The following is a 20,428-nucleotide window of genomic DNA, read 5'->3' on the forward strand; positions in this document are numbered from 1 at the left end:
AAATAAAAGAAGTTACCATTTAGAAGACGTTACTATCTTTTGCTACAAAATACATGAAGGGTTAGCGACTTGAAAGCGGTTTTATTAACTCAAACTTGTTAGGAAGATTTTGTTAAATTTGTGACATCGTAGCCTGCGACTTTTCTCCTTTGATTTTTTAAGAAAATTTCGATTTTGGATTGGAAACTATTTTAGTTAGGTGTTTAAAAGTCCCAAAAATTCGAGCGCATTCAAAGTTATTGAATGAAAGACTATAATCAATATTCCTTGAAAGAAATTGTAGGCCAATCAATTTATAGAAACTAACTTTTCTTTCGATATATTTTGATGTCTTGCACCTTATTATCAAGCTCTTGCGAAAATTGATACGTTAAAATGTTTTAACACTCAGAGACGAAAAAATAAAATTCGAAACAAAATCAAACTGGTATTACCTTTCTCATTTATTTGGTGGTGTCGAAAAGTTTACAACTGATTTGACCTAATCAATATGTTATTTTGTGTTTCAACTTTGAAATTATTTGGGATTCGGTTTATATTTGCTTCTTTTTGGAGTTTTTGTTCCCTTTTGCAAGATTGTATCCTTTCACAGTCAGGAATTTCAATACTAGATTTATAGATATTTTTACATTTTAGATATAGATTTATTCGATATCCATGGAGAATTTTGTTGAATAAGGTTTGATAAAGTTATACAAGGAATTTGTCTCGAGTTACAAGTTAACGATATTTCGAGTTTTCGAATTACAGAGATTCGATTTAGAGATAGAGTGAGTGTATGGTCTGCCTTTTGGACAGTTACCAAAGTCAAGTCCCGGAGTTAAGTGGGTAAAAGTGGGTATGCTGCAATTCTCAGCTAAGTTCTGCTAAAGAGACTATTATCCAAATTTTTGTTTTGTCCTCAAACCACATCAACGTTCCGGTCTATAAAATACAAACACAATAGCTGAACCGAAATCTGGTTGTAACCCATCACTGGTCAAAATTTCATGTCCTTAGCATGCTCGCAAGAGCCTTCACGAGCCCTTCTCTCTCTCTTGCCCTACCGAGAGACACATCATTACACATTCTTCGCGCTCGTTCCAGGGAAGAGTATCACAACTCGATCTAGATTTAGATTCGATCAACATTCTTTCTCTTCTCTTGGTACGTGTGTAACTTACTTATGACATATCCTAAAATTCCTGGAGAGGGGCACTCGTACTCATTCTGAAAACAACCATACGCGTTCGGCCAAAAAATTGACTTTCAAATCGGATCCTTATAAAAATAAGCTACGAAATTTGACACCCTTTACAGACAAAAACATTCCCTTACAGTGCAGCACTGGTCAAAACATACCCCTTGCGATGCTACTAGCTGAACCTCGAAAAACCGTTCAGCAGCGCCGCACACGTCTGAAGTCATTTACCTTGTGTGGTGCACCCCCTCTCCCGCCGCCCACGGGCCTAAAATGCCATAAATTAAGGAAAGATAAGAGATAAAAGGGAGTATCTAGGTATTTAGTATTTAGGCAATATCATTGGATACCATAAGATAAAGACCCTTATGACTACTTGAAAAGCGGCCGGCAGTTAGTTCCCAATCCCTTACTACGTTTTAGGCAGCATTTTTACGAATAGGGCGAAATGGGCGAATAGAGGCGCAAAACTTTTAGCCGCCTATGAATTTTACATGTAGGCAGGCTTTTAAGCTACGATTTTCTGTGTAGACAGGCCCTTAGCAAACGTAAACAAAGTGAGCAGTCAGATCAAATTTTCTGAAAGCGTAGCGAGGAGCATGGATCAATTTTCCATTGCTGTGATTTATCAAAATGGACACTCGATACAAGCATAATTGACTGATATTGATTTGATCAATGGATAATGGTAACTATTTTACTTATCATTCTAAACCTTACTGTTCTGCCTCCAATACATATATCAGAGTCTTTCAATTTCACACTTTTTAAATGCTCTTCACTATGCATGATATTTGCCATAACCAACACTGCCAACAAACTCCATCTAGCTAAAAAATATACCACCACAGAAGTAATCTTTTCAATATCTGCCATTTTATATCAGTTAGTCACATTAGCGTCCCACCAAATGTATGTCAAAGATTAGTGCTGGAAAGCGCTTTATGGTTTACTTCACTAGCAACCAAAAGAAGAATGTGCCAGAAAACTTCTAAAGGGATTCATCAAAAAATTTTAATCTGCGATAAAGTGTTATAAGTTTCCTTATTGAATGACATGTTCTCCTAGTAAGAGGTTTAAAAGATTTACGTAGAAACAAGAAATTGTGAAAACCGATTACAAAACCAACGTCACAACCACTTTTAGTGTTAATGATTTGTTCACCCTTGTTTGGTTTCCATAATAAAAGGAAAGTTGTTATTGTAAACTTTAAAACATGCTTTAAATGGAGGTATTTTCACTAACTGCCACGTACCCACGTGCGTTTGGTTTGGGGGAACGCGAAACACGAAGGCAAACTACCCATGTCTAAACTTTTCAATATATCTTCAGAACTAACAGATTTTTTGAAATTTTGTAAAAAGGTCCAAGTTCCTGAATAGTTTTACTATGTTCTGTGAAAAATCATAACCATCAGTCAAATACTTGTTCATCTATTTATGATTGAAGACAAAAATTTGCAAAGAAAAATAAACCTTGAGCACAAAAAATGCTTTTTTAAAAACACTTTTTTCCACCGAAAAACAAATAACTTTTATAGACTTACCTTCCCCAAACTTGAAGAAGCCTCTACTAATTAAAGTAAATGAGATAAGATAAGATAAACCCTTAAAATCAACCAGAATTTACAACCTTTCGTCCAGAGCAAAAGACATGCTTTTCTCGCCGCCATCTTGTTTTAGAATGAGAATCATTTTTGGTTCCAGTTCCCACGGTCTTTTTTTTCATCCAATTAGATTGCGTTATTTCACTTCCGCTTTCTCTAGTCCAATAAGACTGCAGGATTTGAGTCATGTGACATCTCTATTGAAAAACCTGTGCGGAATAAAATATAAATACAAGGGGTCACACTATAGACCTTTTTTCAAAGAGGTTGAATAATTATGTAGTCCAGCAGAAAAACAATGATAAAACCATGCATAATTAATACAATATGCATGATACAGTAATTATGCATGGCTCTATCATTGTTTTTATGACTGGGCTACATAATTATTCAACAGGACGTCCTCTTTGAAAAAAGGTCTATTGGCTACAGGAACTGAAAGCAATCAATTAAGGCCAATATTTTTGGTTTTTCTGAAGGGCAAAAGGTATAGGAAGATTTACTGAAGGAGGGATAAGGCTGGGATTATCTATTTAAAAGATATGGACAAAAATAGGCACTTTTTTGGGTGATAATTAAGATTTTACTTAGAAACTTTAATTCTGTTACCCCCGTCTCAGGCCCCCTGATATGAGCAAGGGAACCATGTTGGCCACCCCTACTGAAAATTTCAGATAAAAAAACAAGGAATTAATTCCTGTAACTCGATGAAAATTGGAAAAAGCTGGTTTTTGACTGTTTCTGATCCTAAAGTGCTATTTTTTGGTAAAAGCTATACAATTTATGTTTGGATTTCTAGAAAGCTTACCCATTCATTGTCAATATATTTTTCATTTGAAAGTAATCTCTTCATGGAATAAAAAGATATAGTCAAATCTTGTAGGGCCATTTTACCCTTCGCAAACGCACGTGACCGCTGGATAAGCTATAATTCCCGAAAATTTTGCGTACTTCAAACACTGACCCATTTACATGTGTAGAATTATTTTTACTTTAGCATGTGATCAGTCAGGGCTTCCTTGGTCTTTTTTAACATTAGTTCGGATAGAATAAAAACATACCTGATCAACACAACCAAACCTTCTGTCTTGTGTCTTGTTCCCAACAACTTTTGCTTTTGGTTATGTAGGTTTTAAAATTCTCAAGTAATAGCTTTATCTGAATAAATCTTCTTGAAAACCTTCTGTCAACCAGTTGCCCTGATTTCCTGATAATTAAAGATTGGAACTTTCCTGTGGGCGCAATTGGGTGTACCGCCATTGCGAAATATTTTTTCATGAAAATTTACTATATTCTAACGCTAACACAAATATTGAATTTGACTCTCTTTTGCTTGATTTCAAAATTTCACGATAAAAAGAATTTTTAATTTACAAATTATTTTCTTTAACGGGTGTTGAATTGATATTGACATATTTAATGTTTTTTTGAAGATATTTTCAGTTATAATCCAAGGTAGAACAAACTAAACATAGAAAGGGGGTATTTTTTAGTGCTCGATAGAATGATCGGTATTTTTTTTAAATTCTATCTATGTTTAGATTTTTCTACCCATTCCTGTTGTCATGAACGCGCGTCCTGTTGCTAAGACCTTTGCTTGAAATCAAAAGCAAACCAGAATATATTAATACCCTTTGTTTTAGTTCTTTATCAGGATTTTAGTGCAAAATTTCTTTGGTTCAACGACTAAAATTGCATCGAAAACTGCTCTGGTTACAAGAAATGACTAAAATCTTCCTTTTCAAACCTAATCAACACTGGTATTGAGGTATTAAAGTCACAAGTTTCTAATAAACGCCCTTCCCCTAGAGGGGGCGTTTATTCGAAGAGGGCCTTTATTTAATAATTTTCCTTTTGGGAGGGGCGTTTATTCGAGGGGGTGTTTAAAAAAAGGGGGCGTTTATTCGAAGTAATACGGTATGAGAAATGTGAAGTGTTATATTTAAAAGAAAACTTTAACAATGTAGTCATCACTAAAAAGTAATTAGCAACAAAGATATCCAAATCAAAACAACATTTTGCATGCAAGGAACTTTTTAGTACATTAGACCTTTTTTCTGTGAACCGAAAATAATAAAAAGAACCTAGTTTCCTTTTTAATTTAATGTGACTGCCATACTGCCAACAAACTCGTCCCTGCCATCATGGAGATGAGAAATAGGGAGTTGTTTGTGTGTGCAGCCTCTTAGCGTCTAGAGCATGTTTTTTTTTTATCATCTCTTTTATCACCAATTTATGGTATAACTAATAAAAATGTACAGTTTTAAAAATTTCGTTTTTTAATTATATACTATCTTTTATAATTATAATATATAAAAAGGAATCCCCAATCTAAAGGCCTAGGACACACTATGAAATATAAGAGAGAATCAAGAATTACACAAGGCAATAATATTATTAAGAATCATACCAAGGTGAGGCCAAGCCGAATCACCCTGGGGAAAGGACTTTTCTGATATGGGGCCTATCCGAAGCAGGAGTGACCTTTCCTCAGAGAGACCACAGCCGCCATCTAAAAAACAAAAAAAAACAAAAACAAGAAATCGCCTAAAGTAGACAAGGAGTGAGAAAAAAACAAAAAAGACAAAATTAACCTTTGAAGTGGTGTAGGGGAAAATTTTTGTCTACCTTTCACATAAATAAAATTTATATTGAATATTTACTTTGGCTAAAAAATAATATATGTCTAAAAATACAAAAAGGTGATTCCTTTCGAAAAACTCGGCTCAGACTATCTGTGGGTGGGGAATCACCTTTGGGTTATACACAAACTAGGGAAATTTGGTATTTGTGATAAATAAGAACAGGGAAATCAGGTCAACTAAGTGCACCAACTATTTTTATCATATGCCTTGAAGCGTAATCAAGTTGCTTTTTTAATTGAAAGAAAGTTAAAGAGTCCCCTGCCCATTTGTGGCGACCAGTTTAGTTTGCGACCAAATATTTTTGAATCCAGAAAAGTCATACAAAAACAAACCTCTGGAGAATTTCTTTTAGTGGTTATTTTCCTTGACCTATTTGTCGTACTGTGTAAAAATAGAATCCGAACGATCCAAGTTTGCACAAAGCACCCAAAAGAAACCCATACAAAACGACTACATATGAACAAAAAAGCTTCGTAAGAAAAAAACTTCAACTGCCATTCATAAAAATACTTTGTCCAAGACGATGATTATGTTAGAAAGCATTTCCATGAAAATCAATCCGATATTGTTTCCTTAGTCTGAAATATTGATAAAAAAGTTGATGCAATAAGTTTCGAAATTAGACATCCTTACAGTACATTATGATTAAGACATTTGAGGGGTATGTCCGCGGTCTTCAACTTTGACAGCTCCAATGCAAAGTATCTAGCTCCGGTTTGAAATAACAAAGGAAACCATTATATTGAATCTCCGGATAGGAATGAAATTTCCCGTGTTTTTATAGAATAGAAAGATAGAAACTCGTAGTAGACCACCCTTTTCAAAACAAAACAAAACAAAATTCAGAAAAAAATGGCGAAAAATTCTGGAAAAAACATACCAAAGGGAAATGCTTCAAACAAAAATCAAAGCAAACCATGAAGAGTGTGTTCAAAGTTGTCTTGAAAAGGATTTTCAAAAAAGTTAAACATTTAAGTGAAAAAATTGAATTAAAAAAATTTGGTAGCCAATTGGTCAGGGGACTTGGAATTTATAAACATTCTCAGCTTCCCTTCGTCAAATATCCATAAAGGTTGACTGAATAATTTTCGATATCCGATTTTTCTTGTCAAGTATCTGCTTAATATTCACTAAAACACTGTTCATTGCATGCTGTGGTGGAGTGCATGACGTAACTCATGCTGCAACTATTTCGCCTTCTATTGGAAGATCATTTTGGGCATTTTGGTGTTACCACTCTCAAAGCAGCGAGTACCTCTGTCTTTCCGCAACTCCATCTGCCAATTTAGATGGTCTTAACAATAGATCCAAAAGAGTGCCCTTATCTCAGAAGATAATTTGTTTTGTATCCAGCTTTGCCAAGTAGCAATGTTCTCGGTTGTTTTTGATGGAAAATGGTAAGAAACTTGAGTTTACAAGTGTCATTTAGTTTTTGCTGACTGATAGAATGACAGGACCCTGGATGGTTTCCCTAACTTATTTTCTAGCAGTAGATATTAGTGTTTGCATCTACACTGCACTGAATTCCATTCTGATATTTAAGGTGAACAAATATGTTCTTTGATTCGTTTTTGAATGAAGATATTTGTTTTTGCTTTGTTTTAGACACAATGAAAAGTAGTCTGGGTCAGAGTTTGCCGGGGTGTAGGAGGAGGAGGTTCCCAGAAAATTTTTTGCTTTTTTGTAGACTAAAGAGCTAGAAAATTGTAAACTGCTGGACAATTTTCCCAAACTAAAGAAAATATATAACAAGTGTGGAAAAAATCAAACAAAACTATTCAAATAACATTATTCTTTAATAGCTGGCAGAATACTAACAAACATTGGTTGAAAGCTTTTTAGATAAATTGTCGATTCGTTTTTCTTTGTTGCTGGCAAGAAAAAGCAGATTTTTCCTTTTATTACCAGCAATTGAAGGATTATAACTTTTGGCCTGCAAAATTAGCACCATAAGGGAGAAAAATCAAGTATTAATTGTTTGAGCCTGTTGGAAATTATTTCGAGTCGAGTATAGTTAGAAGAAATATAGTATATATTAGGGTATATATTTATAGTAAGTCTTGGTTTTAGTAAATTCCAAGTGCAGGAAGTTATTAGTGAAAAATATTTTTTTTTCGAATTATTTTCAGTGTCGAGTATGTTTGAAAATTATTAGATTGTATAAATTACTAATAATAAATCCATTCCACAAACTCATCATAATCATGCATAACATAACTTGCATGTAATCTACATTGGAATACCATTACATAATATCATTTGAGATGTTTATACCATACATGCATGAATGAAAGCCTACACCATTTTGAGCATGCTACCATACCAAATAGTAGACACAAAAAGTCTAGGTAAGTTTTATTGTTTATTTTAGGGAGATAATTAAGTCAAATATACCGGGTGCGCCACAAGTTTCTCTTTAAAACTAATTTTCTCAAAATCTAAAAATTTTAAAAGAACCATTCCAAATTTATTGGAAAGAAGAAAGATAAACTTTTTGTTTCAGTCATTAAAAACGATAATTAGCTGTCTAAATGACCTTTTGTTGTATAAAGGAAGGTTGAATTACATTAAAAGAAAGAAAATTTGTCGAAAAAAAGCCAAAAAATCTTGTAAAATTCATAAAAATACATCATATTGGGGTTTCGAGGTACATCCAGCCTTAAATAGATATTATTCAGTCTACAACCAAAAATCTGAGGAAAATATTGGTAAAAGTAAATCAAAATGATTTTGATGAAGATTTTAAACCCTTCCGATCCATCAGCTTCAAAATTCATGTGTTTAATTACTGAAAAATGCTCTTAATCATGTAAAGCCACTTTTAAAATAAAAATTTGATAGGTCGATTCTTAACGTTTTCGGGCACTTTCTGAAAGTAACTTTTTTATTCAATTGAGCATAACTTTTCATCTACTGTAAAGAACCGAATTTAATAAATGACCCATCAAAATTTAAGTTTATCTTTCTTCTTTCCGATGAAATAAACATGGTTCTTTTAAAATTTTGAGATTACGAGAAAATCAGCTTCAAAGAGAGAAACTTTTTTGTGGCGCACCCGGTATTACAATGGAAGTAGGTGTACCCTCATTTTTAGGGAAACTATTGGGCTTATGTTTTTGGTATAGTACTTTCATGTCCATTTTTCAATGCTGTTTTTTTGTAATAACACGACACATACAATAGGTACATTATCATCTGTATACCAGATAAGGTTGAAAATCAACACCTTCGATGTCTTTGATTAGATTGATCTTTCTACGATTGGATGATTCAAATGTAATGACCATTTTTTAATATCACCATAATATACTAATTTTCTTAAAGTAAAGAAATCTTTAATCACACTTTTAAAATGATGAAATATATTAATATTTCAAGGATATCGTGATAATTCGAATCAAATTAACATAGGAATATCATCATTCATCATCTTTTTTGAATCCCTTAACACCGTTCCATCAACCATTTCTTATTATTTTGAAGAATAAAATTTCTTTGTTTTTTGAAGAAATTCCTTTGTTTTAATGCTCTGTTTCATTTATGTCCTTTATTGTCGTTATTCTTATTGTGTTTTGTGTGATTTTCATTCGACCCATAAGTGAGTTATTTTATGATTTAGCAATTTCATCGTTTTGTAAATATCTTTACATTCATTCAAGTTGTAGATTGAAAATCCTCATTTTTGTCCGAAAGAAATGCGAAAAATACTTTTCTGAAATAATTTCTAAGCTAGATGAATTTGATTGAGGATGGAATCGTGATTCTATGAAGTTGTTGCTTGAATATCTCAATAAAGTTGGGTTATGACAAATCTTTCATTTTTTTTATTTGGAAATTTTAAATTTAAATAATGCTTTAATAAACCAAAATTCCAGACGTTTCATTAAATGTTCATCAACTTAAAGGATAGTAAAATTTACCTTTTCTCACTGTGAGACTTCATGTAACAAATTGATCACCATGGAGACACAATTTGTAAACAATCTTCTTGTCTCTTTTCGCCTTTTAATGCTCCATAGTGTGGTTTAATGCGAAAGGAAATATCACAGTCAACTCCTTTAATGTTAATTTCCAATGTATATCGAGCATAGAGTCTTTGTTGCATTTCGTACAAATAAATTTAAGTTGTACTGAGCTTTGGTTTTACTTAAAGAGTTGATGATAGAGTAAAGTAAAATTTACAGCTGGATTGGTTAATGAAGGGAAGTTGTTCTCATTTTTATCTGCAGAATTACCAGAGTCATGGTGTGGACTCGTATCATCGAAGGGAATCTCGAAGGTTAGACTTTAAATTTCCACTTTTCTCGAAGTACTAAAGTTTTTAATCTAAGTTCGTGTAACTCTTTTTGTTTGATATCAGCTCGCACACCACTGTGTTAGGGAATTATAAGTTTTCACCTAAAAAGCCTTGAAAATTTATCTTTTTTCTTTTTAGGTTTTGATTTTCATACACAATGAAAATTGAAGTCGTTAAGGCCACATTTCTTAAGTATTTTCTTTCTACTAAGTAGAATTAGTTCGCAAGAAAATATAGATTGGAATGGAAACGGTGTTTAGAGAAAATTTCAAGGCAAGTAAATAAAAATGATTGGCCTATCGGCTAGCTCTGACACTTTTCGAAAAGATTATCCTAGACGTGTTAAGGTTGAAAGAACTTTTTGTAAAATGAGTTGTTTTCTTTCTTCTTCATTCTCTTATTTCAAAAGGAAAGTTTAATTGGAAAGTAATTAGTAAGTACCCTCTAATAAAGACATTAGTTTTCTTCGTTCTTGACTAAAAAATCAACGTCTTTCTTGGCTGAGAACTTTCTCTTCTTTACAGTGTTTCAGTTTATTGGTTAAATAATTTTTAGTTTATACGTTTTCTTTGATGAAATTTATTTTCCTCGCTAATAAGTTCCCGTATTTATTTACCCAATTTGTTTAACAGTTACGACATCAATTTTAAATGCTGTAAGTAAGGAAACTTGATTATTGTTTTGTATTCAAAGCAAAAGTAAATTCTCTTTTTCATTCTTCATCAGATTTTCTTCATTCTTCAGTTATACAAATAAACTTGATGAGGGGAAGTCTAAGGAAGAGTGAATTCTTCTATTTTCATATTATTCTGCTTCCAACTCTAATTTCACGTTTCTGTGTGAAAAACTTCAATCTTCTGAGGTTTTCCCGTTCACTCATATGGTACTTTTTAGAAAATATTGAATAGCTAACTGGTATTAATAACACGAGAGGGATTTTTCATTGGGATCTATTTTTTGTCTTTTGGGGGTTGTATGAAATTTGTTTCAAGATGGGCCTGGTAAAGGTAATATTGAGAAGGTTTTTGAATTATTGAAATGAATCTTTGTAACTTTATTCGTTTAATATTTTGTTTAAATGTTTTTTTTTTCGTACGCCTGCTTCTATCGTTCCTTCGCCAGTTTCTATGTCAGTAATTCATGTATAGTCGCAAAATTCTAAAAGTCAAAATATACCTTTTATCTTTATTCAAGTACCTTCACATTTCTACAGTATAGTTAAGCGCACTTTTTAGTTCTTATGTGCAGTAATCACTGGGTTAGGCATGTGTCTATTCCTACTTGGGAAGGTCTATGTCTAGTCTTGTCATTATTCATTGAAATACTGTCTTCTTTCAGGGCTAGTATGGTCTTTCTACTGTGGGTGCGGGGAGCACCGGGTACACGTTTTTTTTTATTAGAACACCTAAAATTTGGCTGAGCCTGGATGTGCTTATTTTTTTAGCAATTTTCAGCCTAAAATGTTCTTAAATGCGTTCTTAATATTTTTCAGACTATATCGGTAATATCATGCAAAATAAAGAGCACTTAAAATTGGTAAAATTTGGACAATATTCGACTTTCGATTTTAGAAAATCCATCCCTGAGTTTGGTTAAAACTGCTTGAAAGGAGGAAAAAATTGCAGTTTCTTGTCATTTTTTTTCAAACTGAGGCTGGGCATGTTCTTAGGATGTTCTTAATTTTTCGACGAATTTCAGCCTCAATGTTCTTATAAACTGGGTTCTAATAATAAAAAAACGTGTACAGCAGGTACGGCGGCCGCCGCACTAGATAAAAAAAATCCCGAAATTTCCCTATTCGTCGGTAAAATCGTTTTAATTTCATCGTTTGCCGTACCAGATTTAAAAAGCTTCCGTCGTGCCTGGGTTGACGTGAAAAGACTTTTAAATTCGGCCGTTTCAAAGGAAAACTATTTTAACAGAATACACACTAGAACGTATTTTGATACATCTTTTGTTCTTTTTCTTCCAGATGAGAACTTCCAGCCAGAGATGGGTTGCTTCGAGTGTTTGAAAATGAAGAGCAAACGAAGAGGGAAGATTAACCACGGCCAAGTGGGAAGTGGTTTTCATTCGCCTATCACTAACGCAAAGAAATATGGACAGTCCAAAGAAACCATTTCCAGCCGCGAGACGTCCGCTTCTACAACGCGCGACAATGATAAGAACAATAACACCGATATTGATAGCATCGATAGCGGTAGTAGTGGTGGTATCGAAATTCAACAAAATGGCGTTGCTCATAAATCCGCCCAAAACCAAAACGGTGCCGCTAATCATAGAGCTATGAAACGTAAGGATAAGCGGTCTTCGGGTACGCTCGTCTCGCAAGAAATGCTGAACGCTGGCACGTTAGGCGGGATGTTTGGGTCAGTATCAAGCACCAGATTATTACAAACTGTTATAGACGATAAACGTGCAGTAGAAGAAGATATCTATAAAAATTTCGACTTTCCATTCGAAAATTTGATACTTGAAGGCGGAGGGAACAAAGGAATGGCTTATGTTGGTGCGCTGCAGGTATTTTCCTTTGCTTCTTTTGGTGTATTGACAATTAACTGTTTTTAAAAGCATAAGTCATTATAAACATTGCATGTTGCGGTACTAGATCGTAACAAAATGGAGCTTTCGGGTTTTAGTAACCCATAGAATAAACCTTCATTATTTTAGAAAACGAATATCTCCTTAATGCCATATTTTTTGGTAAACGGGATCTTTTGCAACAGATCCTATGCCTCATTGAGAACTGTCATGAACATCTAAGTTGACTTGAATGACAGACATGATTATGTTCCCTCTGAAATAATTTTGCATACGACTTGCATATGATCTTTTTACTCTTTACTCTTCTTGTATAGAGTTTGAATAATCCACAACAATTTACCATTGTCTTTTTCTAGGTATTGGAGGATGCAGGTATAACACAGCGCATCAAGCGAGTAGCAGGAGCAAGTGTAGGAGCGATAACGGCCGCTCTCTTTGCCGTTGGTTTCAATGCCGCTGAGCTAAAGGAGTTTATGTCAGCTGACCTTAAAGCAGTTCTTATGGGTAAGCTTACACTTTGCTTAATGAATTAACACCCATATAGGCGGATATGGGCGGTTTAGGCCTTTTAAACGTATGCGTGTGTCAGCTGATCTGAAAGCTGTCCTTATGGTAGACGATGCTATCGTCTGTTAGAGGGTTTGTAAACGCGATAAAATATGAAATTTGTCGTTCTTTTTTGTCGTTCTTTATAAAATTTGTCGTCCTTTTTGTCTATTTTTAGTAATGTAGGATTTGTTAGATAGACTCCTCCTATATGACGAAAAATCTGAACTCGAAAAATATAACTATAACATATATCAGGCGATTTCATATTAGTTTAATCCTCTTTCAGACCACAAATGTGGTTACTTCAGTTTGTTACCGAATCTGTTGAGTGGCTACGGATGGAACCCTGGCAAGAAACTTTATAAATGGTTTGGCGACCAGTTACGTGAACGCACTGGAAACGCTGAAATAACCTTTAGACAGGTAATTTTTTTGTCCTTCAAGATACTTCGCTATCCGTGAGTAAGAAAAAATCTCGGAAAAGTACGACTAAAATTACATGCTTAATTTTCACCACTATTCGTGGAAAAGTTAGTAAACATGTTTCCAGGAGGCCAATCTTTTTCCTCGAACAAATTTTTCTTTACCAAAAAAGTCTTTATTGGGGATTAAGGATTTGAATACCACAAAACTAAACATAGTACCGCTTTTATTTAGGTCTTCGAGATGTATGGTCGTGAACTGTGCATCGTTGTAACGAACTTGAGTCAAATGTCTACAGAATATTTCCACCCTAAAACGACGCCAAATACACCCATAAGAATGGCGGTTCGAATGTCAGCTGCTCTACCGGGTAAGTTCAAAGCCAATTTAGACATGCTTGCTGACGTTGCATAAGCAATACAAATTACTTACTTGGACCTCAAAAATGTAGATCGTAATTCGTTTTATTTCTTATTCAACATTTTCGACATAAACACGTTCTTTTCTAAATTGCTTTCAATTGCTTCGCAAGCTCAGCATCTTTTTCATAGCGATTCTGACTTTCTCTTTAACTGATAATTTCTTAATTTAGCGAAATATATTTCCTACAAAGTGAACATGAACAGTTTTCATGAAGAGTTTTCGTATTCCCTAGAAAACCATAACACAACATTTTTAAAGCAAAGGATGTTCTACTTTTACCATCTTTTTTCAGGTGTTTTCCAAAGTGTACGTTACAGATTGAGTGAAGATATCAGTGATGTTTTCGTTGATGGTGGACTTCTCTGTAATTACCCTATTCACGCCTTCGACGGTAAGCCAGTTCATCCACGTTTGATACTTGTAATGTTAGGTAGAGCATTTGGTAGAGCATTCGCCTACGGTTCGAAAGGTCGTGGAATCCTCGGTCGGGCTGGCCACACTAAAGACTTCGCACCTAGTAGGAAATTGTACTTCATGCGTATCTGCTTGATGCTAAGCAATAAAAGTAAAGGATCATGGTTAGGCGGAGCAATCCACAGAAATTCGAAAGAGGAGCCTTCGAATCGCCTCCAACTGCGGTTGCAAACTTCCTACTTTTAAAGTGTGAACCCTTTCCTACTCATCATAAGAAAATCATGAAAAGTTCTTGTATAGAAAAAAACTAGCATTCAGATGATAGTGGACGTACTATAGTTAACTACTTATTGTCCTCTTGCATAAATCAATTCTGACCCATCAAGTCTTTTTCAGTTTTTATGGACTTTTTGATTTATTGACCTATCTAGCTAGAGCCACTAATAAACGAACTTTCACTCTTCATCGATTCTTTTAGGATGGTGGCTATCGATGGATTCAAAGGATTCTTTCTTCAAGAAACTTCAACCGCTGGAAAATTACGCCAAACTTTTCGCCAAAAGTGAACGTTTTGGTACCTGGAGCAATAAGTCACTTGGGATCATCTTGGTATTTTTCTTATCCATAGAACTTTTCTAAGACTTTCCTGTTCTTCCGAAATCAAAATGATATCTTCTAAATTCTGCTTTGCGGGGGATTGTGTTCTGGATTTATGGTTTGGTCACTTTATACAATTAATCAAGAAAGGATTTCTTTCGAATGTCATAATCTGACTGGCTGAGCTCTAATTTCGGCGTTTTGATTTTGCTTTCAGTATTCGGACACGGAGACAGAGTTGATGAAAGTGAGGCTAGCTGAACGACAAGGCAACGAACCACCACCTCCTCCAAACACCAAGTTGTATAGGTAGAAAAAATTCTGGGGATTCTTCAATGCTTCTATAATCAATCGAATAGAAGCCCTGTTTCGAATTCCTAACCAACTAAAAATATTGGAAAAATTCTATGTTAAGAAAATTCTTAACAACTCAAAAAATCCATACAGTGCGTTTTTGTCTTAGTGAAAAAAAAACAATCTTAGTATTAATCCTCAGCAGAATCGGGTAAGAAAAAAAGCTTGTGGGTCATTTCGCTCTTTATGGTGTTCAATCTCATTTATTCGTACAGGAAACGCCGAAAGTTGCGTATCCGTAAAGCGGCTGCCACCAAAGAACATCAAGCCGTTGTCAATGCCGTTGGAAGATTTATGAAGGTAGGGAGAAGTCGTTTTATGGTGTTTTGCCTTGGATGATGTAATCATTTGATTGAGAAAGTTGATGCTCTCATGGCATAACTAGTTTGAGAAAGGAGGAACTTGCATTATAGTTGCGAGCAAGGTTATCCATACCCTTAAAAAATCAATAAATCGAAATGTTTTTTTTAATGCTTTCTCTCTCCCTCTAGGAATTGCATCGTATGCATTTCGATAATGATGGAATTGTTAATTTAAACGAACTGAAGAAAGTTTTCGAAACTGTAAGTAAAAAGTGATTCATCATTTTTTGATGAGTTGATTTTGATTTTATGCAGAACCGAAAAGGCTAAATTTCTTTTTCTCTCTTAAACCTGTATTGTCCAAATCCACCGAAGCGTTAGACCCCTTTGCTGGATACTCGTACAAAATACTTCCCGTAATTCAAATCTTTATAAAATTCGAAGTAAATATTGTTGATCTCGTGAAGATCGAAGTAGAGGGACTGAACTGTGAGTAGTTTTTCTATTGCGGTGTACCTAGATTCTCAGGCTATGGTTTTAAAGTTTCAGAGTTTTTGAACTGTATATGTAATCACATGATAACGAGTGTAATTCGAATATAATTGCACGAGTGATTTTTTTGTTATTAATTTTCCGAGTCCGAAAGGACGAGGGAAATTCGAAACAAAAAAATCACGAGTGCGATTTTCGAATTGTACGAGTTATTATGTGATTACGAGCTAATCGCACAATGGCTTTCACTACTTTTTCCCAGTTAGGAAAGTAAATTACAGAAATTACACTGATATTTTTTTATATTTTCTCTTCTGTCTATGTCTTTCTTTTATTGTTGTTTATTGATTTTCTTTCTCACAAAATAAATTTCGAATGCAATTAAAACGTTTTGATACAAAAAAATGTAAGAAAAAACATTAAAATCAATTTTGTAAACATTGGCGCCGCATCGAAGAGTGTGATTAACGATTAATTGCTCTCTACAGGATGCAATTAACGATTAATTGCTCTCTTTGAGGGCGCGCCAAATAAGAAAAAATAACCCATCGTGCGATTAATTTTCATATTTCCATCAAAATTTCTTCTCTGTTGCAGAACAATAGTTTCAACGAAGCCGAGAAGCAGATTTTATTTGGTGAGAAGGATTTGGACGAAGCTTTTAAAGAGTTGGACAGAGATGATGATGGAGAGGTATATTCAATTCTAAATTAATTCTACTTCTTCAGCTCTAGATTAGTCACTTTTCACCCTTCCCTATTTTGATTGTGAATTAAAGTGGGAAGACAGTGTTGGCTATTTCTTAAGTCAATGTATTGCCACCTTCTCAATTATGAAATCTATAACACTCGTCTGTTAATAGGAATCAAAGTCATAATTTTCGCTGAGGCTTGGCTGCTCTTATTTTTTCGTGATTTTCTTAAAATATGCTTAATTTATTCACTCGGTGACTTAAAATCAGAATTTTCTTAATCTGAGGCTGTTTTTAGATCAATAAAAGACACTGTTTATACCTTCTCATCTCAGATTACGTTTCAAGAATTGATGAGTTTTGTGGAGAGCAAGGGAGTGAATATCCAAACTAGATTTCTAGGCTACACACGAAAAGAAATACGAACACTTGCTGATTTCATCTCCACTCTCCAGGTAAGTCGAAATTCGTTGCTAGAATATTGAATTCACTTTTTCAAAGGAATAGAAATATCTCAAATTATTAGGGTAACATATGCTGAAAATGTCGAGTTTAAGTTTTACATAAGTATTCCCGTTTCATATCGGACTCATGTCTTATATCAGGCCGGTGTCTCCTATCGTTCTATTGTGTTCGATTTCGTTAACCAATATTGCTCCACATCCTTATCAATTCAAAGTGAAAAAGCTAAAACACTTCATTTCTTCTCCACTTCAGACAGCATTGTCGATCAACGTCAAACGAAATTATGTCGAGGTAAATTATCTGATCATTATTCTAAAACATTCTCTATTCCTTCCACGTTTGAAAAACTTTTATCTTGAAAAACTCTGTCGAATAGTATGCTTGCCAAGCTGCCGGTTCGGTTATCAACTGATATCTTTCGAAATTTAAAAACTTTTTAACTTTTAACCCTTTCAACTTTAATAGCCCTTACAAAACATTTTAATTTTCAACACCTTAGGATCGGGACATCGAGAGAACGATCGGTATCGATACGGATTACATTGAAGCCAGTGATTTCCATCTGGAAGAACCTGATAAAGAATTCCTCTTGGAGGTAAAAATTTTAAATGTTTGCCTGGTTGTGATCGAAAGTGAGAAAAGTAATGCAACTCAAGATCGCCCAACACTTAAAAGAGACCTTTACTGTCGATCGATAATCTAGGCTTTTGTTATTCAACAAAATTCCTCCTTTGTTTCATAATTCTCAAACTGTAGGAAGGATTTGTTGCCCAATTCCCTGATGATCCCTGATGATCCCAATATTGTTTTTTTCAATTATATTTTTTTCTACAGACTGGAGCAAGAGGAGCACGAGCGTTTCTTCGACATTACTGCATGGTTCATCCTGAACGACAACGGAGAGGCAGTGCTATGTTGACACGTGACTTTTTCGAAACAGATCGTATACGTAAACTGTTCGAAGCGAGAGAAACAGAGAGCGTCCATTCGTTATCCATCCCAGCCATACCGAGGAACTCTCTCTCCGTAGACAACTCTCCGCTCAGCCCGCGCGTCAAATCGGTGGTAGTACGTTCAGAGCGAGACAGCGAGGTTAGCTCTCCGCCTACACCACGCGTAAAATCGGTCGTTGTACGTTCAGAACGAGACAGCGAGGTTAGCTCTCCGCCCACACCACGCGTAAAATCGGTCGTTGTACGTTCGGCGCGAGACAACGAGGTTAGTTCTCCGCCTACACCGCGCGTCAAATCGGTTATTTTGCGATCGGAAAGAGACAGTGAAGCCAGAAGAAAGGCTAGCGACGTCTCAACTATCAGTCTCCCACAGAGTTGTATTTCACCGAAAAGTTTATAGTGATGATTTCGTGTGGAACGATTCAAAGTTGGAAATTCATGAGAAAGGCTGGAAGGAAGAAATGAAAAAAGAAATTGTCGATGGTGTATGTTCCCTTCTCAAAGGAACGATATTTTGTAGTCTTCCCGTTTCATATCAGACACATATTTCATATCAGGACAGTGTCTTCCTATTGTTATATTATGCTGATATAAGCATAATAGACTATAAATGCATAAATGCTTTTCTTTTCCTTTTACTGACCAATCTTGCTCCACACCTGTGTCAATACAAGCTTGTGAATTAAACTTGATGAGTAAGCAAACGACATCACTCTTATTTAAAAAGAAAACCTCTAAAGTTTGCTGTTTGAATCATAATAGAAATCGCTGCCTAATTTTGAAATCTCACTCAACCAAGTGGAACGTCTTTTCAAATTTTCACCTTTTGTTGTAGAAATTCTGTTACGGAAAATGCATGTCGACTAAAGAATCAACTCAACTTATAAACCTGAAAAATCTTCACTAATTTATTATTTTAAATGAAGAATTTTTGAATGTACATACACGAATTTTATCTCATATTTTTTTTGCACACTTTTCAGAAAGTTTAACTTTTTTAATTTTGCTGTAGAAATAATATAAATGTGATTATATATTTATCATTGTCATTTTTTGTGCTTGTAATTTATATATTTTTGTACATATAATATTGGTCATAGTGGGGCTTCTTTTTTTGGAAAATTATTGCACGCTTTTTTACAGAACTAAATAATCAAAAGAAAAATCAAAAGCCGAAAAATGCGTATTTTTTCTGTCTCCTCACCTCTTTACTCCTTGATTATAAAACTCAACATCTCTGCTTTCCCAAAAGCTCTCTTAAAAAAGTTTTAACTCCAACCACTATTTTTCAGGAGATTTCGCAATTTCTCAATCGGAATTATAATTTGTTGAACGTCAAAGTATAGGTATGCGACACCTTGGGTAATGTAAGCTCGAACCATAATGACATACAGTGAAAGACCATCGACATGTGATTGTTCTCTTCCACACCTGACTGGGAATCCAGTCGTTTATAACGTTTTTGTTGAAAGCGGGAAATTTTTATGTCGGGATATGGTTAAAATAAACTATATTGATGCTCCTGTCAAGTTTTCTACTTCCTATTTTTTACTTAGTTAAGTTAAGTCGTCTAGCATGCTAGACTATTCCACACCTGGCTGATGTAATTCTTAGAGTATTTTCACTAATGCAAAGTCTAAACCAAAAGTTTCGAAATTTTGGAAATGACTGTTTAGTTTAGATAAAGTGACGTTTAGATGGAATTTTCAAAAACCTTTTTCTTGAAAATAGTAATGGGCTCTTCCAGAAAAAAAATTGTACATGGGGGGTGGAGGATATTTTGTCCGGGGGGTAGCAAAAAATCATCAAAATTTGCCTTATCCGGGGGGTAATTTGCTCTGTCCGGGGGTAATTTGGGGTGTCCAGGGGGTCAGCAGATGCTTGTCCGGGGGTAAAACCTTTTCTTCAGTGGGGGATAAAAATTCCTATCAAAATCCCAATGGGGATAGAAATTCTATTGTTCCGAGGTTTGGGGATGGTTTTGGAGTGAAATTTTTAGACATTGATTTTCGAGTGGGGATGAAGTCAAAAGTCAATTTCCCAGTGAAGTTCCAGGGTATTTTACCATCGGGAAGCAAATTTTTGCCAAATTTTCCAGTGGGGATGGGATCCCAGTGGGTCTGTGACACAGGGGTGTGATTTATAAAGACAATTTTTGTTGAGAGTGCGTCAAGGAGCTTAAAATATAAAAGTTTGACTTTCAAATCCCAAGAGCAATTCTTCGACTATGGTCAGAGCCCTTAAAAAAGAAGAATCTACCAGAAAAAATAATATGGAAAAAGTTTTCCAATGTAATTCATTTTTTCACACCGATCTTAAAACCCTATTAGCCCCAAGCTTTTTTGACTTTTGTATCCCCAGGGGGGGGGGTAGAATCTACCACCCTCGATTATTTTCGATCTAGAAGAGCTATGGCCATGAAACTTGGTACAGATGTTCTCCATCATGATACAATTTTTCAGGAAGAAAAAAAAAATGATGACGTCATTCAAA

General features: G+C 34.8%; 1 protein-coding gene across 5 annotated transcripts; it reads left to right on the forward strand.

Annotated features, from left to right (window-relative positions):
- The first annotated feature begins 1,723 nt into the window (after positions 1 to 1,723).
- Positions 1,724 to 19,085, forward strand: LOC136799449 (uncharacterized). Of its 5 annotated transcripts, XM_067056153.1 has the most exons (16): positions 7,597 to 7,779; positions 9,661 to 9,710; positions 11,701 to 12,248; positions 12,629 to 12,776; positions 13,108 to 13,244; positions 13,479 to 13,614; positions 13,960 to 14,058; positions 14,560 to 14,690; positions 14,896 to 14,987; positions 15,248 to 15,332; positions 15,524 to 15,595; positions 16,424 to 16,519; positions 16,853 to 16,972; positions 17,235 to 17,273; positions 17,482 to 17,577; positions 17,817 to 19,085. In XM_067056153.1, exons 1-16 carry the CDS (start codon positions 7,715 to 7,717, stop codon positions 18,333 to 18,335), a joined length of 2,433 nt encoding a protein of 810 aa, XP_066912254.1. In that variant the 5' UTR covers positions 7,597 to 7,714; the 3' UTR covers positions 18,336 to 19,085. The 5 variants fall into 5 exon arrangements, with proteins under 5 accessions (XP_066912256.1, XP_066912259.1, XP_066912254.1 ...); XM_067056155.1 differs by lacking the exons at positions 7,597 to 7,779; positions 9,661 to 9,710 and adding an exon at positions 1,724 to 1,868; XM_067056158.1 differs by lacking the exons at positions 7,597 to 7,779; positions 9,661 to 9,710 and adding an exon at positions 4,417 to 4,554.
- The last annotated feature ends 1,343 nt before the right edge of the window (positions 19,086 to 20,428 follow it).

The sequence above is a fragment of the Clytia hemisphaerica genome, unplaced genomic scaffold (genome assembly GCF_902728285.1).
Source record: "Clytia hemisphaerica strain Z4C2 unplaced genomic scaffold, Clytia hemisphaerica genome assembly, whole genome shotgun sequence".
In the NCBI taxonomy this organism is placed as follows: domain Eukaryota; kingdom Metazoa; phylum Cnidaria; class Hydrozoa; order Leptothecata; family Clytiidae; genus Clytia; species Clytia hemisphaerica.

Bases quoted from the DNA above. Each gene is read 5' to 3' on its own strand.
- LOC136799449 (XM_067056153.1), top strand. From the start codon at position 7,715: ATGAATGAAAGCCTACACCATTTTGAGCATGCTACCATACCAAATAGT. The intron at 12,777-13,107 runs GTAAGCTTACAC...ATCCTCTTTCAG, and splicing joins CCTTAAAGCAGTTCTTATGG to ACCACAAATGTGGTTACTTC. The intron at 15,596-16,423 runs GTAAGTAAAAAG...TCTCTGTTGCAG, and splicing joins TGAAGAAAGTTTTCGAAACT to AACAATAGTTTCAACGAAGC.